We start from the raw sequence: 27934 nt of genomic DNA, 5'->3' as shown, positions 1-27934 counted from the left end.
ACTGTTATCTCTTCCTGACAGAAAATAGCAAATGAAACATTTTATTTTATCTATAACATTTCTGACTTTATATAATGAAGTATGTACTAAACTTTAGTTTATTTCCCAAGTAAGTATTCATTTCTCTGTAGTGAAAGCAATGATGAAAACACGCACAGAATTCCTAGGTTTGCCAAATAGCTAAAATAATACAAACGTATTTAAAACCCCACACATAAAAACTTCTAGACCTTCCAGCTAGAAAGATGGAGGACACGGTAGAATAAAGAAAGAATTTGCCTGCATCTCTGAATGTAATATTTTAATTCAGATATTTCTCAAACAGGCACTCTTAAAACCATGACAACTACAAACTTATATTGTAACCAACATTTTCGTCAGAACAATGTCCGCAATACGTATTTTATTGATTTATCAGGTCTTTTGTGAAAACATTAAAGACTACTTTATACAAAAATATGGGGATTATTTACATCAACTGAGTGCATATACTTGAAAAACAACTGCAACAGAAGGCATTAATTTATAGATAGATAGATAGATAGATAGATAGATAGATAGATAGATAGATAGATAGATAGATAGATAGATAGATAGATTTATGACAGGGAATTTAATCTGTAGCAACTTTCACAAAGAACCTCATCAAAAAGCACTTAATAAAATTCACATTTCAAAGAAGGAAAAATGAATCACCAGAATATTAAATTCCTGATAAATGTGATATCGCACAGTGCTCTCTCATGTTGCTCACTGTTTCCATTTTAGGGATATGAGACTACGGCTGTTGCTATTATAATTAGCCAGCAGAGGGCGATAAGTAACTTAGCTGACTTCTCATTAAGCATTCCTGTGTAACTTGACACTCTGACCACTGATCATATACAGTAGTGTGGCAATACCACACTGCCTCTGAGATAGTTTTTAAACTTTAGATTAGCCTAGAAAGAAATCTGAAAGTAGAAATATGTGAAGTGTCTTTGGTAGGTTGTACACTATTGTAATTTATCATTTACTGTATTACATTAATTGTTCATTCTACTAATTGATACCAATGAAAAGAAATCAGTAAAGCAGTGGAAACCAGATTGTCAAGGAGAACATGTTAGACAGTTATATGTAACTGTGGGAAGAGTTTAATAACCATACTTTTGCCACTTTATATTGTGAAGAACAGCCTGGTCCCTTGCCCGGCATGGATGCCCCTGCTGCTTATGTTCCGCGGGAGCCACCATGGGCAGTCCAATACCTCCCCCAGGACGCTTGGTGGCAGCCTCCCTGGCTGATGGTGATTCCTCAACCACCCGCAGGGCTCCATGGGAGATGGAGTCCTCCACTGCCTGGTTGGGGGGCTCGGATGGCCGCTAGGGGAAGCTGCATGGACTCAGCAGCCTGGCTGGACGAATCTTCAGCCCCACCCGGAGGTGCAATTAGGACCAGGTGGTCAAGCACCTGGAACACTTCCGGGTGGGTTATAAAAAGGGCCAGCCACCACCACTCAAGGAGCCAGGGTCGGGAGGAGGAGGACTACGCTTGTGGAGGAGTGGTGGTTAAAGTAAAGGTTGTTGCTGTGAGGTGAATAGTGCTTGGGACTGTGTATTGCCTGTGGGTCATGGGAAGATGTGCGCCCACAGGTGAAGAAAAATAAAAGTTTGTGTTGGTTTTATACATGCCTCTATGTCCTTCTGTGTCGGGTCAGGTGCCTATATAGCGCCTTTTGTTACAACATTCTTACAATGTGAATGTGCCAATCCCTCCATTATTTTACATATTTAATCTAATTTAAGGCTGTGGAGGCTGAACAAGGCAGATACCAATTTTAGATTGGCAAATACATCTGATCTGTTCTGTTAAAAGGAAAAATGAGAGACTAATCAGGACTTTTAAAGCTGTCAGCTTTGTTGCCCTTCAGTCAGGATGTTACGGCTTCCCAGTGCTCAGCTGGGAATCTCCCAGGGACTACAAATGCCTCTGAACGTTTAGTCACTAGCAGTCAGGCTGAATGATAACTGTAAATTGATCCAGTATGTGATTGTGTAAGACCCAGTAATCTCCTCACTTGCTTGTACTCTTTTTTGACAGAATAGACAGGTTCAGAAAATGGATAGGCCTAATTCTGTTTATCAACCGTCTGTCTGTGGAGGCACAGATGATTGGATTATTCAAGTAAGAAGCGATCTCTAATCTTTTGTTCTTAAATTTTAAATTTGGTATTACTGTTTATGATTCGGTGGCACGGTGTCACAGTGTTAATGCTGCTGCCTCGCAGTTAGGAGATCCAGATTCACTTCCTGGGTCCTCCCTGTGTGGAGTTTGCATGTTCTCACCGTGTCTGCATGGGTTTTCTCCAGGTGCTCCGGTTTCTTCTCACAGTCCAAAGACATGCAGGTTAGGAACATTGGCGATCCTAAAGTGTCCCTAGTGTGTGCTTGGTGGGTGTGTGTGACCTACGGTGGGCTGGCGCCCTGCCCGGGATTTGTTCCCTGCCTAGCAGACCCCCGTGACCCTGTAGTTAGGATATAGCGGGTTGGATAATGGATGGATGGATGTTTATGATTCTTTTAAAAAATCATTTTGAGCTTGTTGCATGGATACAGCAGTCTAACTAATTCCAAGTGTTAAGATAATTGCAGACAAAATAAGCAAAACCTAAAATTGATGCATTTGGTTTTCATTAGCAAAAATGGAAAACCCTCTACGCAATGAAATGGGTTTGATAAATGGAAGGATACAGTAGATGAAGATCTTGAAATAGGGACAGAGTGGGCATAGTGGGCTAAGTAATATAACAAAGGAAGTTTTTTTTTTACCAAAAATTAGAGCTTTGTTCTCTTTCTATCACAAATTGATTAATTGTTATCTCTGAATGATTTAGGGGTCTAAATAACAAAGTTCAAGATAGACTCAGCAATCCTTTGTTACACATTTGAGCAATGTTACATGGTGGCACTCTTGGACACTATTCGTCACAGAACAAAAGAATGGTGTACCTGCCATCTACCATTGGTATACATTTCCTGAGTGTTTTGTGAAAAAACGTTTGAAATGTTGTTGCCCTTGTTTCTTGTTAAAGCCTAGTTAATGACTGGTAACCTAGCAAGACCAACAAAATATTTCAACCTACTGTATGTTTCTTTGTTATGCCGTTCATTTTCTAGGTGTTACAGCTAAAACAAATAGAGTCTGAGTAAGTGAGTGTAGTACAGAGCACTCACAGAAAGGAACTCGACTATCAATAGCTAATTAGTGTACATATTTATACAATTTGTGTAGTCCATATTCGTTTTCTGTGCCCTTGAAATGGATTCCTATGGATTTAAATGGATTCCTGTAGGTATGCTCACATATTGTATAAGAAGCAGCCTTGGCTGAGATTTAATGACACTGATTTGCATTTCTCAATATAAGTCTACTGTAAAAAGATTATAGTGTTTTGTGAGGCATAGAATCTCAGAGTTAAAAGTAAAAGTCAGTGTTGCAAAACGACACTAAGAGGTGATAACATCAATGATGAGTCACTGAGCCAGTTTATCATTTCACTGGAAAAATCTAACAAAGTTGTTGTTATTTCTAGATATTTGCATATAGATTGTTGCTATGACCACTGATAAAAAACTCAGAGCCACTTTAGACATTCAATCAATGACTCTTGTAGATAACTTACTTGACTGTCCATCTAGAAATTCAATTGAGGATTGCTTTCTGAGCGTTCCAGTTTTAATTCATGTCATAAATATGTCACTCATTACTTCCTGTGTTTCTGATGACATTCTGATATTATAAACTGAGTATTACTTTGGTGAATTAAAGTATGTTCCTGATACTGAAATGGTGAAGGCCGACTCATTTGTCAATGAAGTACTACCATTTTTACTTGTGTACCACGCGCCCTCGTGTAAGACGCACACCCTAATTTTTACAAAGAAAATCACGAAAATCATTTTTCCCCGTGTACGACGCGCGTTGTGATTGTATAGAAAGCGTTTAGAGAGAGAGAGCGAGAGAGAGCGCGAGCAAGCAAGCAAGCGAGAGAGAGAGAGAGAGAAAGTGCTAGCAAGCAAGCGTGAGAGAGCGAACAAGAGAGGGAGCACGAGAGAGACAGCACGAAGCGAGCGAGCGAGCGAGCCCAAGCAGAAGAAATAAACATTACAGAATTACATTTCCTCGTGTATGATGCGTACCTGATTTTCTAATGGTAATTTTCGGGAAAAAATGTGCGTGTGGTACATGCGTAAATGCGGTATTTACTGTTTATAATCTACAGGACGGTAGTGAGACCAGCTATGTGATATGGGTTGGAGATGGTGGCACTGTCCAGAAAGCAGGAGACAGAGCTGGAGGTGGCAGAGTTAAAGATGCTAAGATTTGCATTGGGTGTGACGAGGATGGACAGGATTAGAAATGAGGACATTAGAGGATCAGCTCAAGTTGGACGTTTGGGAGACAAAGTCAGAGAGCCGAGATTGCATTTGTTCTGACATGTGCAGAGGAGAGATGCTGGGTATATTGGGAGAAGGATGCTAAGGATAGAGCTGCCAGGGAAGAGGAAAAAAGGAAGGCCTAAGAGAAGGTTTATGGATGTGGTAAGAGAGGACATGCAGGTGATGGGGGTGACAGAGGAAGATGGAGAGGACAGAAAGATATGGAAGAAGCATAACGGAGCAGCCAGAAGAGGAAGAAGAAGAAGAAGAAGAGAAGTCTTTTCTTAAGGAAACTATTCTTATATCAAGGCAGATTATTATAAACTCTTCAGAAAATAGATACATGGCCAGAAGTATCTGGTAATTCAGTCACCATTTAATTTATGCAGCACCTTTCACAGAGAATATGATCACAATGCACAAATAAACAACAAAACAGAAAGTAGACCATAAGATTATAGTATAATACAGGATACATCAAAATAAAATATTGAAAGACTGAGGAGAGCCCACCAATGTGGCAAACAGCAGTCATAATCCATAAAAAGAGACAAAATGATTTGTAACAAGAGGAAATGCTAAGTGTGATATCAAGAAGGCCAAAGTATTCATAACATTGCCTCTTCTTTAGTTATTCATCCACCCTATTGGTTAGTGCTGCCATTCAGCCCGTCATTTGCCTCCTTTGTTTGCATAAAACACTGACTCAGTGCATTAATTGAGCTGTGGTAGTGGTGGAGGAGAAAATGAAGACAATACTGATAGCCATTATGGACAATGCTGTACATTCTCTCTATCTTATCATTTGCCAAGTGAGACATTTTTTCTTTTTTTTTCTTTTTGTAATTTTTACCGTATTTACTTGTGTACCACACGCCCTTGTGTAAGACGCGCACCCTAATTTTTACAAAGAAAGTCGCGAAAAAAGTTTTGCCCCATGTATGACGCACATTGCGATTGTATAGGATGCGTTTAGAGAGTGAGAGAGCGATGTCGAGCGAGAGTATGAGTAAGCAAGCGAGAGTGACAGTGCGAGTGCGCAAACGAGAGAGAGCGTGAGTGGGCAAGCAAGCGAGCGAGAGAGAGAGCAAGCGAGCCCAAGCAGAAGAAGTAAACATTACAGAATTACATTTCCTCATGTATGACGCGCACCTGATTTTCTAATGCTAATTTTCAGGAAAAAATGTGCGCGTGGTACACGCGTAAATATGTTATTTGTACTTAAGGCCGACTGTTGTATTTATATTTCTGTTTTTCTTGAGCTTCTGTAAAAGACAAATTTCACCAATGGGACTTTCAACATTTGAGATACAATTGGTTACATTTCTTTTTTTTTTGTCCATTTGAAGCACAGACAGTTGAAGTGACTTGATCATCTTCAAATAGTATCAGTGGCAGGATTTGAACTCATAACCTCTGAGTCTGCAAGCGATGCAGTGAAAAACAAAAAGGCTTATTTCATGATTAAAGTCAAAACTTCTACTTCAACTTTGAAATTTTCACTTTAAACTCATAGTTTATTTTGTCATTAAAGTATAATGTAGAACCTCTGAATGGGCTTTATTTACTGCAGCTGTTCTGTCCCTATCAAATGTATCAACCCCCAATTTCTATCCTTCTGTTTTCTTTTCTCCACATAACCAATCACCTCGCACAAAAAATATCTTTGTGAAAGTAAAACCAGTTGTAAGCTTAGAACACCGATTCTTCTAAATCCATCCATCCATCCTCTTCCGCTTATCCGAGATTGGGTCGCGGGGGCAGCAGCTTGAGCAGAGATGCCCAGACTTCCCTCTCCCCGGCCACTTCTTCTAGCTCTTCCGGGGGAATCCCGAGGCGTTCCCAGGCCAGCCAGGAGACATAGTCCCTCCAGTGTGCCCTGGGTCTTCCCCGGGGCCTCCTCCCGGTTAGACGTGCCCAGAACACCTCACCAGGGAGGCGTCCAGGAGGCATCCTGACCAGATGCCCAAGCCACCTCATCTGACTCCTCTCGATGCAGAGGAGCAGCGGCTCTACTCTGAGCCCCTCCTGGATGAATGAGATTCTCACCCTATCTTTAAGGGAAAGCCTAGACACCCTGCGGCGGAAACTCATTTCGGCCGCTTGTATTCGCAACCTCGTTCTTTTGGTCACTACCCATAGCTCATGACTATAGGTGAGGGTAGGAAGGTAGATCGACTGGTAAATTGAGAGCTTTGCCTTACGGCTCAGCTCCTTTTTCACCACGACAGACCGATGCAGTGCCCACATCACTGCGGACGCCACACCGATCCGCACACTCCATTCTTCCCTCACTCTAAGATACTTGAACTCCTCCACTTGGGCAGGATCTCTCCTCCAACCCTGACAGGGCACTCCACCCTTTTCTGGCTGAGGACCATGGTCTCGGATTTGGAGGTGCGGATTCCCATCCCAGCTGCTTCACACTCAGCTGCAAACCAATCCAGAGAGATCTGAAGATCACAGCCTGATGAAGCAAACAGGACAACAACTACTGCAAAAAGCACTGACCCAATCCTGAGTCCACCAAACCGGGCCCCCTCAACGCCCTGGCTGCACCTAGAAATTCTATCTATAAAAGTTAGGAACAGAATCGGCGACAAAGGGCAGCCCTGGCGGAGTCCAACTCTCTCTGGAAGTGGGTTTGACTTACTGCCGGCAATGCGGTCCAAGCTCTGACACCGGTTGTACAAGGATTCTTCTAAATCATCATTATAAATGTTTAGTTACTTTATCCATCCATCCAGGGTCGCACCCATCCCAGCAAACATCGGACACAAGGCAGGAACAATCCCAGCTCATCACAGCGCAAATACAAACATACATATAAACTTGAATCAATTTAGCATTACCAAACCCCCTAACCTTCATGTCTCTGAATGAAAAATAAGCACGCGGAAGATACTCACCAAGAAAACATGTAAACTCTATGTAGGGAACACCTTACTGTGAGACAAAGGTAACAGTTGATTTGTAAGATATAAATGCATTTTGTCATGAAAGTTATGTCAGGTATAAATCTTTGCATTCTAAATGTTCAGATAGCTGAAGTTAATGTATTCTGTGTGGTGCTCACTGCCTGTGGCTTCTCTCTGTGCGAGAGTCCGTCTTAGAAACATATAGCAATTAACTACTGGGTCCGGGAGCACTTAGAATACAAAGCATTCACCTGGCTTCTTTAGTTACGATGGGGTGTGAGAAACTCTAAATCAAACATCGATATTAAGACAAAATTTACGATACTCTACTATAGTCACAAAATAAACAAATTAAAGTGGAGATTTCGAGATTATAGTTAAAATTTCTTCTTCCTTCACAAGATAAACTATGGGATTATAGTGGAAATGTCTTTTTTAACACCAGAATCCCTGAAGCCTACGAAAAAACTTGTAATCCCGGCCCACCTTAAATTTCTTTGCACCGATACATGAGCATTTTATACATGAGTCCATCAGCACATGCAGCAATGTGCCTGCTATTCCAAATACCATCTCACCCCCCCACACCTTTACTGAGCTCAACCTGGGCAAAAAGTTCTCCCAGCTCAAGCCAAGGCTCCTTGTCTGCGTGTGAGGTGCCTGGAGTTGCATAGGGTAAATAATACAGTATATCATTTGGGATACATGCATTTCATGTGTATTTTGTGTCTACAAGGATCTGGGTAAGTGTAGGATGAAAGCAAATGCGAGGCCACTATCAGACTGGACAAAGGCTGGACCGTACCAAGAGCTGAGCTGCATCAAGGAGGGGAATGGGACAGCAATATTGTTCTATTTTAAAAAGAGTTTCCTTCCATCACATTTGCTACCTTCCAAATTCCTAAGACACACTGCAAGGTGGATTGGTGTCCTTGTATGAGTGCATTTCAATGTGTGCACTGTGTTGACATGACATAGCATTCATCATGTTACTTGCACCTGATTGCACCAGGACAAGCTTCCCAAACTTGAGACTCTCTAATACAAAAACTGAATTGAGAAAATAAATCACTTGATAGATGAATAAAAGGATCTGAAGTTTCTTTATTATACATCTAGCTACTTAGTCATAACACTGAGATAACACCAGAAACTTTTTTTTTTGTCTTTCATTTAGGATTTAAGATTATGTGATGTGAATTATAGTGATATAAAAGATAGAAGGACAAGGCTGGCAGCTGAGAAAACTATCCTTCATGCAGATATTGTTTAATATGTACCTTATTAATGCTCAAATAAAAAAAAATAATTTTTTGTTTTAGAAATGGAGTAAATAGTCAAGACAGTTTATTCTTGAGGCTTCATCTGTATCTTCAGATTTATTTTTCACTTTAATTACGGTTTGAGAAAGCCAGAAGACTGTGGTTGTGGTAAATGGCCCCTTTGCTTCACAATAAGCAATAAACAAGAACAGAGGGGTACTGGGGGTGGTGGGATGAGCAAATTGAAGTTTGCTATCATAAAGCTTTGGAAAAATGTAACAATGTTGAATAGTAAAGAATGGTTGTGGTTTTTATCTTGAAGACCTTCTCTTTTTCTTTTTTATTAGTTGAAAAGAAGTGGAGTACAGCTGTATGTAGAGTTGTGTTTTATGTCCTGTTCCATGTAAAGCCTGTTCTTATGTGAATTCTTTTGTAGACCAAATTTAGCTGCTCTGCTTTAAAATGTTAATGTTATCACCCTTTCTTATGAACAATGCCCTTCTGTTAGGTTTGCTAGGCAAGGAGTCACTTTGAAAAGTATCAGCAAAAGCAAAGTGGGAATTGATTATTTATAATGGCAGTCACGGAAGTTGACAGCTAACAGTAAAAGTCATTTATGGGAAATGAGTAAAGGGTAAATAGGTCAAGTGACAAATTGCCAAACCAGTTTAACATCTTAGCATACAAAAAGCTTAAGAAATTATCAAAATACTGTATATTTCCTGCGCTGTATGCTCACACTGATGAGCTTCTCATAAGAAAATGCTGTGGGTCTTTAAGAATGTATGGACCTTAAATGTTAGCAACACTGGACCAGTCATACGTGACGAGAGGAAATGCTAAGTGTGATATCAAGAAGGCCAAAGTATCCATGACATTGCGTCTCCTTTAGTCATTCATCCACCCTATTGGTTAGTGCTTTTGTTCAGCCCGTCATTCGCCTCCTTTGTTTGCATAAAACATTCACTCAGTGCATTAACTGAGCTGTGGTAGTGGTGGAGGAAAAAATGAAGACAATACTAATAGCCATTATGGACAATGCTGTATCACCAAAAGCACAGTGGGAATTGATTATTTATAATGGCAGTCACGGAAGTTGACAGCTAAAAGTAAAGGTCGTTTATGGGAAATGAGTAAAGGGTATATAGGTCAAGTGACAAATTGCCAAACCAGTTTAACATCTTAGCATACAACAAGCTTAAGAAATTAGCAAAATACTGTATTTTTCCTGCGCTGTATGCTCACACTGATGAGCTTCTCATAAGAAAATGCTGTGGGTCTTTAAGAATGTATGGACATTAAATGTTAGCAGCACTGGACCAGTCATACATGATGTCTGCAGGAGCATATACTTGAAAACGTATCCAAGTGCTGTGGAGGTCATATCTGAACCCCAATCTCGCCTCAACACTATAGAACCTGTATAGTGAAAAATCAAACCTTGCAGCCAAATGATCTACCAGTACCTCCATTAATCTGTGTAAATATATAGATATTCAGCTGTAAAGGGTAATTGAACTGTCCATAGCAGGCTTAATCATATGGTTTTTGCAACATGTATGTTGGTCAGAATGTCACTGTGCTCTGTACATGTGGCAATGAATGAACTTGAAATTGAACATTGTGTGCTATGGCTGGCAACTTATCCCGGCCAATGCCCCCAAGCCGCCAGATGGAGCCCTCCCTGCAACATGGTGATGCCCCGAATTCCAGCAAGGTATTATGGTATTTGGAGTTTTAATGCACAACCCTGCTGGATAATGTTGGGGCCACCAGGGGACGCTGCATGGAGGCTCAGAGACTTATATTTCCCATACAGCCCAGAAGTACGTCACAGTCACGAGGACGGAAGAAATAAAGTACTTCCGGGCTGAAGAAAAAGAGGGGTTTTCACCTGACCTGGAAGTGCTGGGAAATCACATGGACTGAGGGATCAGAAGCACTTCTGGATCAAGGACTATAAAGGACTGTGGGAAACCCCAGCGAGTTGAGCTGAGTTGGGAGGAAGGGTGACAATGTGTCTGGGAGTGGAGGATTTGATTATTGTTATTATTATTGATTGTTTTTTGAGTATAGTGGAGGTGGGGGTGCTTTGTGCACTTTATTATTGTAAAAATAAAATTATTGGGACTTTTATCTGGTGTCTAGCGTCTGGCCTGAGGGTTCAAGGGGACGACAGCGCCCCCTATCTGTCACAACATATACATCTTTAGGGATGATTTAGCAATGATTCAGTACCCCTGCAGTTCAAACTGAAAGTAAAGAATAACATAAAGGCAGATTATTGTGAGCATTGTATAATTTTAAAGTTTATGTGGTACATTTCACGGTGTTCTCTATCATAAGGTGTTGTTAGAAACTTACAGAACAATGAAAGTATGAATAACTGAAAATGACTGAGACAATAGCTTGAAGACATCCACTAGTTAAAAAATAAATGTGTGACCAAATGCATGTACAATTGAAAGTAGTGAGGAACTGAACAAAGAGAAGTGCAGACTTTTATCAAGACAATGCATGCATAAGAGTCAAAAATAAGCACAGAATTTGAGTAAAGTGGAATATTGTTTTAGTTCAGTTTGAAGGTCTTGATCAGTGAAACCTCCCTGACAAAGGTATTAAGGACGTGCTAAAGAGCAGCTGCATAGCAAGACTCTGGGACAGCAGCAACACTGGAATCGGAACATCTAAGGTGTCTCACCGGTTTTATATGGTGTCACACACGTGCGCATGGGAGGCAGCTAAAGGGCTTGAGTTAAGGACAGTTCCGAGACATACCAGGATGTGGCAGAGTGCACTGACTCTTTTTCCCTCTTGCCTGCCGACCATTCACGGGAGATTCCACCTGGTTCTCTTGACGTCACTTCCGGGACCGAGCCAATGGAAGGAGACCTTGCCGGCTCCGGCCCCTGTGATGTCACATCCGGGTTCGCACCAATAACAGAAGACCTACATGAGCCCGATCCCTTTGACTTCACTTCCTGTCTTCCCCTTTAAAAGCCTCTACCTTTTCCCTATTCCCTCAGTTCTGTATTGGACTCAGTTTTGTGCACAGCAGTGTTATTATTTAAAAGACAATTTGCAGCCAGGATACCAAATTATATGGGTGGCTGCCCCAAACCTTGCTATGTCTCATTGTGAGTTTTGTGACAATGGTTAATAGAAATGGTGACAGTTATGTGGTGATAGGTGTTTAAATAAGATACAGAGCTTTGCACATTGTTCAGTTCTGTGCGCAAGACCAGTGTAACCATTGTGGGATAGATGTGCTTCTTGCAAGTCTGTTAAATGTGAGTCTGTAGTCTGAAAGTAATCATGACAACTTGCAAATGCAACTTTATGAAACCAGCAACACCACATTGTGCTGTAGTTCTCAAGGAAATAGTAGCTGGTGTTATGATTTGTAGTTAATAATCCTGAAATAATTCATTTACAGTACTGTTATAGTGAATGATGCATGTTGATCATATTGGATGAACCTACTGATAGTCTTGAGTCTTGTCATCTATTGAATTGATTTCCTTATTTTAGTATAGAGTTACAACAAGTGAAAGCCATTTTAGGGAACACTACTCGCACTAGGTCAATCCTGCACATGTTTAAGATGTGTGAGTATGTTACTTTATAAAGTGACCAGTCTGGAACTTGAACCCAGGTCTCTGAAGTACTAAATGTTGTACCTTGATGTGGCTGTTATGTCACCAAATGTGAAGTATTAAAGCCTAAGTTCTGTTAAGTGAGTGATATAATGAAGGTACAGTAAAAGCCTTGTCAATGCTGAATATGATAGCATGGAGAAAAGTTGAATTTCTGCTTGAAACTGAACATTAGTGTCAAAAGAACTTTAAAGTGGAATTAAAGTCAAATTAATTATATAGAAGTAAAGAGCGTTGTGACAGCAAATATGTGACTAATACATGTTGAATGGCAGAAGATATCCTTGTAAAATATGTACACCTTAATGGTGTGATTGCAGTGAAGAAACCAGGAAAATAAGGATTTCTACTAAGCAGAGAAATACAGTTAGCATTTCCATAGTGAGACTGGTTTAAAGGCAAATAGTAGATGATATTTTTACATTTTTATGTATGATATTTCAGGAAAAAGCTGGGAAAGATATCTCTTTTTTTTGTAAGTGAATGCTGATAGCATTCCGCTGTGGGTAATCAATTGTGCTACTGTATGTACCCATGTAGCAGGGATTACTTTACTATGGCCAACAGTCTCTGGACATGAGCTCATCCGCCAGAAAGAACTGTGAGAGTGGCACTACCATCCAGATTTAAGTGATAATCGTATCACTGGTGTTTGCTTTGTTCCTTTGTCTGTTGTATTAATTATACTACACCTAACCAAGGCTTTATAGCCGAACATATGTGTCTCCTACCTTCTTTTAATTTGCAGCCTGGAAATGTACTTAGTATTATATTACTACCACTAGTAGAACATGACAATAATCTTGAACTTGTACTTGAAAATTTGACCAACAAAGGGCAACTGTGGAATGCTATGGTATGAGTGAAAAACAACTTAGAAAAGTAAAGTGTTTGGTGTGAAATATTTCACGTGGAAAATCAAGGCCTACGTGCGATTGATTTTGAAGAACAGAGGCTGAGGGTCATAAGGGAATGAATGCTTAAAAACTGGAAATACAATATGCAAGCTTTTTTTTTATTCAGTATATTTTCTCTAGGGATTCTGCTGACGGTTTTTTTTTTTATTTTCTTCCATTATCAACTGATAATGCAATTAGTTACTGGACAGATATTGCTAAGCTCCACTTATATTAATTGTTTTTGAACCACTTTGTTACTCATCTATTCAAACAACCTACACGGAAGCACTAAAAACAATACGGCTCCCTGCTACTGAGATATAAGAGATCTGTCTGCATAAACCATGCATTTCTGCTGTGAAACTTAATATGGTAAGGTGTGCCTGCCCACCAAAGTGGATCAATCATTTTTGCATGTTCTATACAAAACAAACAATTCCTTAATTTTAGTAGATTTCCTGTAGCAATAAGCAAGTGCATCATGTGTTTCCTGTTTGTCTTTTACTACTGTATATATGTTACATACACAAATATTTATGTTAAATGAGGACTCAAACTGGCTAAGCCACAATTAACGCATTGTTGTTTTAACTCTAGAATTACAAAAGCCTATGAAAAAACTCGTAGATCCTAGCCCAGTTGTTGATGTTATGAAATTTAAAAGGTTTTTTCTGCATGAATGATTTTTTTTGTTATGGATGTTTTGTTTCGCTTACTGAAGACCCTCCCGACATCACAAACATGCATTCTGTCTGAATTTGTCTAGGGTGTGTATGAGAGTTTGGCAGCAATCCAGAGCTGGCTTCCAATCTAGAGCTGGCAAATCCTTTATGGCAGATACTGCCAACATAGACCCTGTGAAAGGAAGAGTGGATTCAGAAAGTGGATAGATGTTACACTAACTAATCATTTTAATTTTTACTACTATGACAAATTGAAAGTGTGTTCACAATTATACCCTTCAGTGGGTTCAAGTTCCATCAAGGGTTCATTCTTGCCTTGCACCTGATGGTACTAGACGAGGCTGCAGTGTCTCTGTGATGGGAAAACTATTTAATAAGTTTATCCATTCATTTTCCAAACCACCTTCTGCAAAGTTGTAACTGTAGCACTTAATGGAAGATGGGGTTCCAGTCTACTGGGGAATGCACTTGTACTCTCACTCCCATAATTGCTCACGTCAAACAATTTACCATTGCCATTAAGCCTAACCTGCATATTTTTGGGATGTAGTAGTAAAGCTGGAATATTTGGAGAAAAATGGCACTCTGACATTGAGTGATAGAACAATGGCCACTCAGACAGTGACCAGGCTAAGATCCCATAGTAGTCCAGTTTTTGGGACAGTGATTAAGCAAAGCTAAACTTATGTAAAGTTACAAAATGGGATAATAAAGTGACAGTTACTGGAGCTATGCAATAATTTATTTAGTAACCATGTTATTTATAAATGTATTTATTTATTTTATATGAAGTGACATCAGTTTATGATAGCACAAAGAAAGATTAGCAAACATCTGCTCAAAGATTCCACATTAAGTCTTACGCAGAGTGAATTATTAACATGTAAATGGGCTACCAATATCATATAAGTTATCAATAATAATAATATACATGTATATATTCATTTGTCTATTTTTGTTAAACCAGCACATTTCAATTGATGATATGTCTTTCTCTACTGAAAATCTAATTTAGAACATAACAGGAGAATGAGCAGGTGACAGTTATGAGAGAGTTCTATTTCTGTTTATTTATTTATTACTTTTAGTTTTATATTTACACCTATTTAAGAGAGCAAAGAGAAAAAAAAAAGCTTAAAGCTAGGTGTAAAGATCTAGATTTTATCTCAGCATACAGTGGACTATAGAAGTTTAAAAAAGTAAATTCCCTTACCAGAGACTGAAATGAAGAAGATAAAATAAAGGAGCAGTGGTTTCCCCAGTGATTTCCAAAAATACATTGTCCATTTCAACTCTGTGAAGATGAGCCACATGTCTGCCCTCCACTAGTAAGTGTCTCCTGTAGAATCCAAGAAGAGACCTGATCACCACTCCCTTTTTGTGGATTAACAGACAACTTCTGTAGGGGAGGTGCAAAAAGCAAAGCACAATCCTTGAACTCGGCTCCTTCAATACTGAAAAAAGCAGATTTGTGACAACAAGGAAATACTGTTTAATTCTGAGAGGTGGTCCCTGCTAATTGTTGTTAAGTAGCTACAGTAATATGTACAGGAGACAGAGAAGAATTTACTAGTCAGGCAGGTGTATCCAAACGTTGGCATCTAAACACAGAACAATTGTGTCTTTGACCTTAACATAAGAAAGGCAAGAGAATGGCTGTGAAAAGGTGCAACTCAGCAGACATAATAAAAAATACATAGGAAATCACCAGAAGTATTTAATCAATTACAGTTTTAGGATGATGTGAACATATGAATTTATCCTTCTTCTAAAGCAGCAGCATTGCTATTGAGATTTCACCTACCGTACACTGTTGGGATTCTTTCATTATCTGTATAGAATGTAAAGGTGCATATGCAGGGGAACATCTATCCTCCTTGCAGGAAATAACCCTGACAAGATATGCTTTCCTGAAAGAGGAGATGAAAATGGACAAATGTACTCTGGTGGGTGAGTTTCTGTAATTACTGTGCTGTATTTAGACTACTGCATTGTTGTGTTGTCTATAGAGACTGAAAGGCAGTAATTTGTTACTAGTAGGAAGAATGCTGTATTTATTATACCTGTTATGGGAAATAACAGGGTGGGGTGATGTCACAACTGGGTAACATCACGTACTAAAACTAAATTGCTATTTGGATTCTTCTCTGAATTTTTCCTCTAGTTGGAAGCATTATTAATATGAAGTTTTACAGTGAGAGGCTCTTATCACCTATCTTCAGTAGTAAATATGGCATACATTCTGATTTTAAATAGTTAAAATACTCTTTGTTGCTTTTGGATTGGACATTGTACAGATCAATTAGACAGCATGTGAATGTTTTTCAGGACTTGCAGAGAAATGTTAACTTTTCATTTGGGGAATAGTCAAAATTGAAACTGAGATTGGTTAAACAAATTACCTTTTTAATTGTTACCAAAAGTAACATGCTATCCAAAGTCATTGGTCAGAATGTAACAAGAATTCATAAGTAGGCTTTCACTGGTCTTCGCAATTAGGGATCTGTAATTTCAGAGGCTTGTTTAAAGGAAACAGCTTTTTTAAATGTCATGGCCATTACAAAGGCACAAGAAGAGCTATTCTCTCAAATTGTAAGTGCTGTACCTTACTCGTTACTAATTACTTTAGTTTTACTCTGGAAATAATTTCACATTTCCATTCAGTATTTTAAAAAGAAGATATATATAATAACATGTGATTTCTGCAGTCAAACAAGTAAACTACATGACTTACATTAGTCATGTGCCATTTTAATAATCTTTATATATAAAATACACCACTGTTGCTGTTCATTTGACCGTCCAGGATTTTAAATCACCTGTAGCTCACAAACCATTTGAACTATTGACCTGAAATATGGTACACATGTACTATGTGACGTCTACTGTCCGCTTTCGGGGTGATGATTGACCTCCAAGGGTATTCCTCTTTTTATTTTTTATCTTATTTTATTGTAGAATCAACTCTTGGCAGCGGCCAGCAGGGTGGCCGTGTGGCGCATGCATATGGGTGCCGTTCTTCTCCCTACCACCTTCGCCATCACTTCCTCTACTTCTTCATATCTTAAATCATTTTTGAGGCAGATTGAAAACTTAAGTGCCAGCTTAAGTTAAAAATTAAGGAAAACATACTAAGTAATTGCAACACAAACACTAACTTAATCAGTTTTAACGCGAAAAGATGCAGACGAAAGAAGAGAAGAAGCGGGCCACTAGGGTGGAGAAAAGAAGAGCTGCTCAGGAAGCAGCAAGCGTATCAACCTCTGAGAAAATGAATGCTAAATGTACAGAGAAAAAGGATGAAAACTATGAATACTCAAGTCAACTGTATTCACTGCATGTTATCATGCAGTGCGCCATTACTGGTAATAATTATAATTCTTTATATATATAAACCAGCCAGTTAAGGCCTTAAATTCTCATAAAGAATTCTTAGTAATACAAATTATCTTCGTTTTCTTCTTCTTTCGGCTGCTCCCATTAGGGGTTGCCACAGCGGATCATCTTCTTCCATATCTTTGTCCTCTACATCTTGCTCTGTCACACCCATCACCTGCATGTCCTCTCTCACCACATCCATAAACCTTCTCTTAGGCCTTCCTGTTTTCCTCTTCCCTGGCAGATCTATCCTGAACATCCTTCTCCCAATATACTCAGCATCTCTCCTTGCACATGTGCAAACCAACGCAATCTCGCCTCTCTGACTTTGCCTCCCATTCATCCAACTTGAGCTGACCCTCTAATGTACTCATTTCTAATCCTATCTATCCTCGTCGCACCCAATGCAAATCTTAGCATGTTTAACTCTGCCACCTCCAGCTCTGTCTTCTGCTTTCTGGTCAGTGCCACCGTCTCCAAACCATATAACATAGCTGGTCTCACTACCGTCCTGTAGACCTTCCCTTTCACTCTTGCTGATACACGTCTGTCACAAATCACTCCTGACACTCTTCTCCACCCACTCCACCCTGCCTGCACTCTCTTCTTCACCTCTCTTCTACAGTCCCCACTACTCTGTACTATTGATCCCAAGTATTTAAACTCCTCCACCTTCGCCAACTCTACTCCCTGCATCCTTACCATTCCACTCATCTCCCTCTCATTTACACACATGTATTCTGTCTTGTTTCTACTGACCTTCATTCCTCTCCTCTCTAGAGCAGATCTCCACCTCTCCAGGGTCTCCTCAACCTGTTCCCTACTATCGCTACAGTTCACAATGTCATCACCAAACATCATAGTCGAAGGTAATTCGTTTTTCTTGACTATCTATCTCTGCTCTTAACCCCTTCCGAAATAATACTGCTGTGCCAGGACATGATAAATGTTTAATAGAGTCTTCCGTTAAAGTGCACACCATTAATACTGTAATAAGCAATCTCAATGCACGTAGAAAACCTAGGAAATACGGCATAAACTCCAATAATCTAATTAAAATCACTATTTTAGAGGAACAATGTATTAAAACTATAAAAACAGATCGCAGATTAAACAAAAATATACACAGAGCGCTAATAATAATAATTTAGTTCCTATTCCAAATAACAATAACGCACATAGTACTCATCTCTGCACCTCCGAAACATTAAATATGGCACTATTAAATGTTAGAGCTTTAACTAACAAAACGTTTTTTATCAACGATCTTATTAGTGATAAAAAAATAGATCTTATTGCACTAAATGAAACGTGGTTGAATTCAGATGCCGCGCAGTTTTAATCGAATCTGCGCCTCCGGATTACAGTTTTACTCATGCAAACCGCCAGGGAAAAAGGGGGGGCGGATTGGCTAACATTTACTCGAGCCGATTAAAATGTAAAGATGTCAGTTTTGGTAAGTTCAAGTCCTTTGAGTATCTCGCCGTTGTTATTCATGGAGATTCTCAAGTTCTAGTACTATCCGTGTATAGACCTCCTAAATATAACGCGTCGTTTTTTGAGGAATTCTCTGACTTAATGTCAATTTTAATTACTAACTATGACACACTCCTAATAGTTGGCGACTTTAATTTTCATATAGATAATCAGTGTGATCTAAAAGTAAAAGAATTTATGAACCTCCTGGATTCTTTTGATTTGAGACAACTCATAAATCAGCCTACACATAAAGCAGGTCATACATTAGACTTAGTGATTACTAAAGGACTGAAAGTTGATATAAAACAGATCATTGATATTGGTCTATCAGACCATTTTCTTCTACTTTTTAATATAGAAATAATGATAAAAACACTCATGAGAAGCATATTGTTAAAAAACGCTTCTTTGATTCGGCAGCAGCTTTAAAACTTACAAACATTTTAAGCAATCAGTCCGTTTATAGTGCCAGCTATAATAGCGAGGACAATGTAAATAGTAAGGTGGAAAGATTTAATTCTAAAGTGAGAGCTGCTGTTGACATAGTTGCACCTGAAAAGACAGTGAAAAAATCTTCTAGCATTGGTATACCATGGAAGACCCAAAGAGTGTCTGATTTAAAGAGAACATGCCGTAGAGCTGAGCGTCAATGGAGGAAGACTAAACTTACTATCCACCACGAAATATTAAAAGTCAAAATAACAGAATACAATAACACTGTCCGTCTTTAGAGACGCTGCTATTTCTACTTCAAGATTATAAATAACAATGCTAGTAATCCTAGAGTCTTATTTTCAACAATTGATCGCCTACTAAACCCAGGTAGCTCAAAGGAATGCCTCCTAAGTGCTTCCAGTGAAACCTGTGAGGCTGTCGCTGTATTTTCAATCAAAAATTAATGATATTAGAAATAACATAGTATATCTCCCCAACACTAAGGATCCCCTAAACCCCAACATCCTGTTATAAACAAATTAAACTCTTTCACTAGGATAGATTTACCTGATTTACAAAAATAATATCTCAATTAAAACCCTCCACCTCGTCCTTGACCCGATACCAACAAGGTTTTTCAAAGAAGTATCAGGCGTGCTAATTGATAATGTTCTGACATAGTAAATTCGTCACTAGATACTGGGGTCTTCCCAGACTGTCTTAAGACTGCTGTAGTTAAACCCCTACTTAAGAAACATAATCTTGACCCTCAGCTCTTGAAAATTTTAGACCCATCTCTAACCTGCCCTTCTTAAGTAAAGTTCTAGAGAAGGCAGTCATTATGCAGTTAAATGACCACCTAAATAAACATGCTATTCTTGATAAATTTCAGTCAGGTTTTAGAACAAATCACAGCACAGAAACTGCACTCGTTAAAGTAGTAAATGACTTGCGGGTAAATGCAGACAGAGGCCATTTATCTGTTCTCATCCTCTTAGATCTGAGTGCTGCATTTGACACCATTGATCACAACATTCTTAGAAATAACTTTAGTCAATGGGTGGGCCTCTCTGGCAGTGTCTTAAATTGGTTTGAATCCTACCTGACAGGGAGAAAATATTTTGTTAGTTGTGGGAATTACAACTCGAAGACACATGATATCCAATATGGTGTTCCACAAGGCTCTATCCTGGGTCCGCTGTTATTCTCAATCTACATGCTTCCGTTAGGTCAGATTATCTCAGGGCACAACGTGAGCTACCACAGCTATGCTGATGACACACAGCTGTACTTATCAATAGCACCTGATGACCCTGATTCTATTGATTCACTAACACAATGTCTGACTAGTATCTCAGAATGGATGAATAGTAATTTTCTCAAGTTAAATAAAGAGAAAACTGAAATTTTAGTGATCAGCAATAATGGATACAATGAGGCTATTAGAAATAAACTGGATACATTAGGATTAAAAGTCAAGACGGAGGTAAAAAGCTTAGGGGTGATTGTTGACTGTAATCTGAATTTTAAATCACATATTAATCAGATCATTAGGACAGCATTTTTCACTTAAGAAACATAAGTAAAGTTAGACCTCTTATATCACTGAAAGATGCTGAGAAATTAGTTCACGCGTTTGTTTTCAGTCGACTAGATTACTGTAACGCACTCCTCTCAGGACTACCCAAAAAGATATAAATCGTTTGCAACTAGTGCAGAATGCAGCTGCTAGAATCCTAACTAGGAAAAGAAAATCAGAACACATCACACCAGTTTATGTCACTACACTGGTTACCTGTGTCATTCAGAATTGACTTTAAAATTCTGCTTATGGTTTATAAAGCCTTAAATAATCTCGCCCCATCTTATATATCGGAATGTCTGACACCTTATATTCCAAATCGTAACCTCAGATCCTCAAATGAGTGTCTCCTTAGAATTCCAAGAACAAAACTTAAAAGAAGTGGTGAGGCGGCCTTCTGCTGTTATGCACCTAAAATCTGGAATAGCCTGCCAATAGGAATTCGCCAGGCTGATACAGTAGAGCACTTTAAAACACTGCTGAAAACACATTACTGTAACATGGCCTTTTTATAACTTCATTTTAATCGTAATTTAACTTAATCCTGATACTCTGTATGTTCAATTCATCATAACAACTATTCATGGTGGCTCTAAAATCGGTACTGACCCCTACTCTCTTTTCTGTTTCTTTTTCCGGTTTCTTTGTGGTGGTGGCCTGCGCCACCTCCACCTACTCAAAGCTTCATGATGCTCCAACAATGATGGACGGATTAAAAGGAAGAAGTCTACGTGACCATCATCATCATCAAGCCCTTCCGTGAGAATCCTAAATCCAAAGAGGACTGTTTCATTTATGTTAGGTAGAATACCCAGAGGGGACTGGGCGGTCTCATGGTCTGGAATCTCTACAGATTTTATTTTTCTCCAGCCGTCTGGAGTTTTTGTTTTTCTGTCCCCCCTGGCCATTGAACTTTACTCTTATTCGATGTTAATGTTGATTTATTTTGTTTTATAATTATGTCTTTCATTTTTCTATTCTTTAATATGTAAAGCACTTTGAGCTACTGTTTGTATGAAAATGTGCTATATAAATAAATGTTGTTGTTGTTGTTGTTGTAGTCCACGGAGACTCCTGCCTAATCTTGTCTGTCAAACTGTCCATCACCATTGCAAATAAGAAAGAGCTCAGAGACGATCCCTGATGTAATTCCACCTCCAACTTGAATGAATCCATCACTCCTACCGCAAACTCGTACATATCCTATACAACTCTTACATACTTCTCTGCCACTCCTGACTTCCTCATACAATACCACAACTAAACTCTAGGAACACTGTCATATGCTTTCTCAAGGTCCATAAAGACGCAGTGCAACTCCTTCTGGCCTTCTCTAAACTTCTCCATCAACACCCTCAGAGCAAACATCACATGTGTGGTGCTCTTTCTTGGCATGAAATCATCCTGCTGCTCACTAATCATCACCTCACTTCCTAACCAAGCTTCCACTACTCATTCCCATAACTTCATGCTGTGGGTCATCAATTTTATTCCCCTTGTAATTACTGCAGTCCTGCACATCCCCCTTATTCTTAAATATCTGAACCAGTACACTTCTTCTCCACTCCTCACACATCATCTCACTTTCCAAGATTGCATTAAACAATCTGGTTAAAAACTCCACTGCCATCTCTCCTAAACACCTATATGCTTCCATAGGTATGTCATCTGAACCAACGGAGTAATTATAATAACTAAAAATAAAACTGACTTAATTACTTGAACACTGGTTAACATGGAGTCAGCACAGGGTAAATGTATTGATAGTGTGTAGGCCAGCAGACAAGAACACTCATAGATGGTGTGTTGCCCACTACCTGCGGTGTTTATTGTATACAACAAACAATATTCATGTGTATCTCAAATCTTGCTGCTCTATACACTTTCAAAGAAGGCATGTAGTGATTAAAAAATAAAGCCTTTATAATTTGTAATAAACTGTCTTACACACACTAACAATAATGTACTGATTCTTAATTAAAATTAATTAATTAATTAATTGGAACCCCTGCAGGTTTTTTTTTTTTTTTCTGTCCTCCCTGGCCATCGGACCTTACTTTTATTCTATGTTAATTAGTGTTCTCTCATTTTAATTCTTATTTTGTCTTTTTTTCTCTTTCTTCATCATGTAAAGTACTTTGAGCTACATTATTTGTATGAAAATGAGCTATATAAAGAAATGTTGTTGTTGTTAATTGTATTCCAATTTCTCCATTTCTGTATGAACATTAAAGAGACATGATGTAAATATTGAAATGCATGTTGATATCACAGAATTATATTTTACAACACATGATGCTTTCAGTATTTTCATTTGGTTGGATATTAAATATTTTTTGCCTCTAATTTGTTATGAGCTCTTTGAGGTGGCTATCCTACGTTAATTGTAAAGTGTCCAAATACACGCCATGGTGCACTTCCTGCTGTGTTCAGTTTGCTTAAGCACTCACCTTTTTCTCAGGCATTCAAATTAAGGGTTTTTACATTTTTAACTCTTGCGTAATTCATCTTATATAAGCTAGATTAAGATGATTAAGTTATACGCATAAGGAAGGACACTGAAAAGTTTTAAAAATACAATTTTCTTTAATAAAAAGAACACATTTAAATTAAAAGGTCTTAATCAGTGTAAGCCCCCCTAATCTGTAGTATTTATAAAATAGTAATGATTTACTTTGTGAGATATAAGTATATAATTAATAAGAATAACTGCATCATATATTTGAAATATTAAAATGTGCGCATCAATTAAAATGTATAAAGTTCAAATATTCTTATTGTAATCTGTTATTTTTCACTTTCTGACAGAGGTCCACAGAGGGCTAGATGCCTTCTAAAGGATAAAATTAAATAAAAAAACAGCACTGTCTTTATAATCACTGACACTGAAATAGTCTGAAATGATGCCTCACTTGCTTATGTTGTAAATTTGTCATTTTTAATCTTCTGGTACTGGTTCTTTGAGGTCTGTGATCACTAATAAAGAATCAAAAATAAAAAATATTAATCCCATTAGGCAGTGAACTCCTAGGTTTGCTTGCCCAGAGGGGACTGGGTGGTCTAATGGTCTGGAATCCCTGCAGGTTTTATTTTTTTCTCCAGCCGTCTGGAGTTTTTTTTTTGTTTGTTTGTTTTTTTCTGTCCACCCCGGCCATCGGACCTTACTCTTATTCTATGTTAATTAATGTTGACTTATTTTATTTTCTTACTGTGTCTTTTATTTTTCTATTCTTCATTAGGTAAAGCACTTTGAGCTACATTTTTTTTTGTATGAAAATGTGCTATATAAATAAATGTTGTTGTTTGCTGTTGATGTGCCACAGATAATAAGAAAACACAATGCCCCAGCACTAAGCCAAGGACAGTAAAATTCTTAAATAGGATAGCCCTACCGATTGGTTTGTTGATTAGATATTGTCACATTACAGCGTTCATGACCTTTTTACTTGCATTTGGAAATCACTAAACACAATGCCACCTCTCTCGGGCAAACTGAATAGTAAATGTAACAAACTCATGTCTTCCATATCTGAACACCCGAGTGTGGTGGACGACCAGGACACTCCTTGTTCAGGGAAAGAAGCCATAGACTATTCAATATCTCCCCCTGGACGCTAGATGGCAACCCCCCTGGGGTCTCCCACAGGGCTCCATGGGAATTGGAGTTTGGTGCCGCCCTGTTGGGTCCCGCAGGTGCTGCCAGGGGGTGCTGCAGCTGGGACTCCTGATGCCTTATGGGCAGTGTTTTCACCACACCCGGAAGTGCAGCCGGAACTCGACAATCAAGCACCTGGAGCACATCTGGTTGAACTATAAAAGGGGTCAGCAGCCACCACTCGAAGAGCCAGAGTCGGGAGGAGGAGGACAACGCTTGCCGAGAGGAGTGGTGGAGAAGAGTGTGTTGTGGTGACTTTCTTTGGGGTTATTTGGTGTGCTTAGTGCTTGAGACTGTGTTTTACCTGAGGGACACGGGGAAGACATGGACCCCAGGCGAAGAAGAAAAATCAATAATTTTTTGGTTGATTTTAATGTGTCTCCATTGTCAGTCTGTGCCGGGTCAGGCTCATATTTAGCGCCTTTATCACATGGGATAAAAGCAATAAAGGAGGGATGGAATTAACAAATAAAAATAAAATAAAGAGAAACTAATTTAAACAATTACGAAAAATGTTCATTATCAAAAGGGACAATGTACGCAATTTACAAAGAAAAGAAAAGAAATATAAAGCAACAATACTAAAGCTAGGGAAGGAGCCCAAGTATTAATTCATTTTTTTTTTTTTTGCTTGTTCAATTTGTAAAAATGACAGCAATAACATGCCACTGCCAAATAAACTTACCTACTGAAACAGGAAACCAATGTGGTTAACAATGAGCAAAAGGACTTGGCATCTTGTGGTCGTCTTGTCATGTTGTCACAGCCTGATTGTGATTGAAGGTTTTACTTCAGTAAATGAGCGAATATTGCAAATTACCGAGTTGCATCTATTTATAATAACGTAACAAGGCAGAACTGCCATGTTTATGTATTGTGCTTGTTCTCCTTGTGTTTCTCACCTATGTGGGAGCTCGAGTTTGTCCACAAGCTAAACACACACTTTGAAACTCTTGGCTCTAAATCATTTCACAGTGAGTGTGAATGAATGTGTACAAAAGTACTTGCTTCAGTAGAACAATCCAGTGCTGATTCTTAGCTTTCCCCTGATAATGTTAAAATGAAGTCCAACTTTTTGTGTTCATAAGCATCAAATTAGAAAACTGGTAGGATGAAAGGATTATTATTATTATTATTATTATTATTATTATTATTATAGCTAATGTCTGGTGATAATACTAGCACAAAATGATTGCTGTTGCATCATTCAGGCAAATGTTACAAACACACAGCCAATTCAAAAGGTCACCACACTGTTACATACAGCAGTGTCTATATCAGGATGTAATAAAGAGGTCTGTACAATGGTATATAATGATAAAACAATCAACATATTTCAAACAGCTTCACATGTAACTGGTTAAAGTGAAACCAAATCTAAAAGGGTTTTGTGTCAGTAACACTCTTGTATGCTTCATATCTGCTCCCATTGATCTATTAAAACAGAAGAGGTAAGTTTAGATTATATTAGACAATTACAGATTGTTGTTACATTGCTACTGTCACTATTGTAAAAATTACATTAAAATAACATATTGCAATAGTTAAAAATACCTCATAGCATATACTGTTGTTGATATCGGTCCTAAAAAATAAAGAAAAAAATAAAATTTGACCCCATTTTGTTTTTCCCTCATATTAACATTTAATATTTCTTCATGTTGCTTGAAGACAACTTCACCTCTACAAATTCAATTGAATTTTCTTTCTTATTTTCTGTTATCTTTTGGCTCACAGTTAACACCATATTCACTTCTAATTACTCCCACTAAAAATTTTACTTCCTTATCATTTTATTTAAAAGACATGTTGATAGATACCCAAGATCACTCTAGATTTGTCCAGCTCATCTAGTACACCACTGTCACAGTGACAACAGCCAGCATGACCACAAAGGGCAAAGGTATAAGGATGAATACTTTAAAAGGTTGTGTAAACACACTTAAACAGGGAAGACCTGACATTCCTGAGATGTCATTTCTCTGAAGATAAATCAAATGTCGCACACTGAATAATATTTCCTTGTGTGTCGAATAGCAGATAATTTAACATTCTGATTAAAGGTCTTTTTTCACAGATAAAAATAGCAAATTCGGCAGGTTGCTTGCTTTAGTAAAAAATGTCATTTCACTGCCAGTAACATATCAGATGGGCTTCAGTACTTGTGTCCACTGCTCTGCTCCATACGGCTTGTTTTCATAAAATGCAATTTTTACAATAGTAGATCTTTAAATACATATACCATTTCATCAAGTTACAGTACATATTTAATATACCAAACAAACTGATACAGTATTATCTCTGAATACTAAATAACAAACGTATAAATCATGGCCTACTTTATTCAGTTTAGGAAATTACACTTGTAATTAACAGTTTTCTTCCATCAGTTACTTATGAATTGTATAGCTCCCATTAGGGGTTGCCACAGTGGATCATCTTCTTCCATATCTTCCTGTCCTCTGCATCTTGTTCTATTACACCCACCACCTTCATGTTCTCACTCACCACATCCATAAACCTTCTCTTAGGCCTTCCTCTTTTCCTCTTACCTGGTAGCTCTATCCTTAGCATTCTTTTCCCAATATACCCAGCATCTCTCCTCTGCACATGTTCAAACCAACAAAATCTCGCCTCTTTGACTTTGTCTCCAAACCGTCCAACCTGAGCTGACCCTGTATTGTACTTAATTCTAATCCTGTCCATCCTCGTCACACCCAATGCAAATCTTAACATGTTTAAACTGCCACCTGCAGCTTTGTCTCCTGTTTTTTGGTCAGTCCCACCATCTCCAACCTATATAACATAGCTGGCCTCACTACTGTCCTGTAGACCTTCCCTTTCATTCTTGCTGATACCCGTCTGTCACAAATTACTCCTGACACTCTTCAAGATCCCAAGTATTTAAACTCATTCACCTTCGCCAACTTTACTTCCTGCAACCTCACCATTCCACTGACCTCCCTCTCATTTACGTACATGTATTCTCTCTTGTTCCTACTGATCTTCATTCCGCTCCTCTCTAGAATATATCTTCAGCTCACAAGGGTCTCCTCAACCTGCTCCCTACTCTCGCTGCAGATTACAATGTCATCAGCAAACATCATAGCCCACGGGGACTCGTGTCTAATCTCGTCTGTTAGCCTGTCCATCACCATTGCAAATAAGAAAGGGCTCAGAGCTAATCCCTGATGTAATCGCACCTCCATACTGAAAGCACCTGTCACTCCTACTGCAGACCTCACCACTGTCACACTTCCCTTGTACTTATACTGTACAACTCTTACATACTTCTCTGCCACTCCCAACTTTCTCATACGATACCACAACTCTTCTAGAGCTCCCCTGTCATATGCTTTCTCCAAGTCTACAAAGAAACAGTTCAACTCCTTCTGGCCTTCTCTATACTTCTCCATCAACATCCTCAGAGCAAACATTACATCTGTGGTGCTCTTTCTTGGCATGCAACCATATTCTTGACATAAAACCATACTGCTGCTCACTAATCATCACCTCCATTCTTAACCTAGCTTCCGCTACTCTTTCCCATAACATCATACTGTGGC

The 27934-nt window shown here is 38.7% G+C and overlaps 1 protein-coding gene across 1 annotated transcript in view; it reads right to left on the bottom strand.

Moving 5' to 3' along the window:
- LOC120537748 (mucin-3A-like) overlaps positions 1-15241 on the bottom strand; it is a 33870-nt gene extending 18629 nt beyond the window's left edge. The window contains exon 1 of the mRNA XM_039766918.1: positions 15053-15241. Coding sequence (XP_039622852.1) covers positions 15053-15152 — 100 coding nt within the window. The 5' untranslated portion in view covers positions 15153-15241. The remainder of the gene's footprint in view (positions 1-15052) is intronic.
- Positions 15242-27934: the final 12693 nt, after the last annotated feature.

This window comes from Polypterus senegalus, chromosome 10 (assembly GCF_016835505.1).
Source record: "Polypterus senegalus isolate Bchr_013 chromosome 10, ASM1683550v1, whole genome shotgun sequence".
Lineage (NCBI taxonomy): Eukaryota > Metazoa > Chordata > Cladistia > Polypteriformes > Polypteridae > Polypterus > Polypterus senegalus.
The sequence above is the reverse complement of the archived record's forward strand: the minus strand, read 5'-3'. Positions and strand labels throughout refer to the sequence as shown.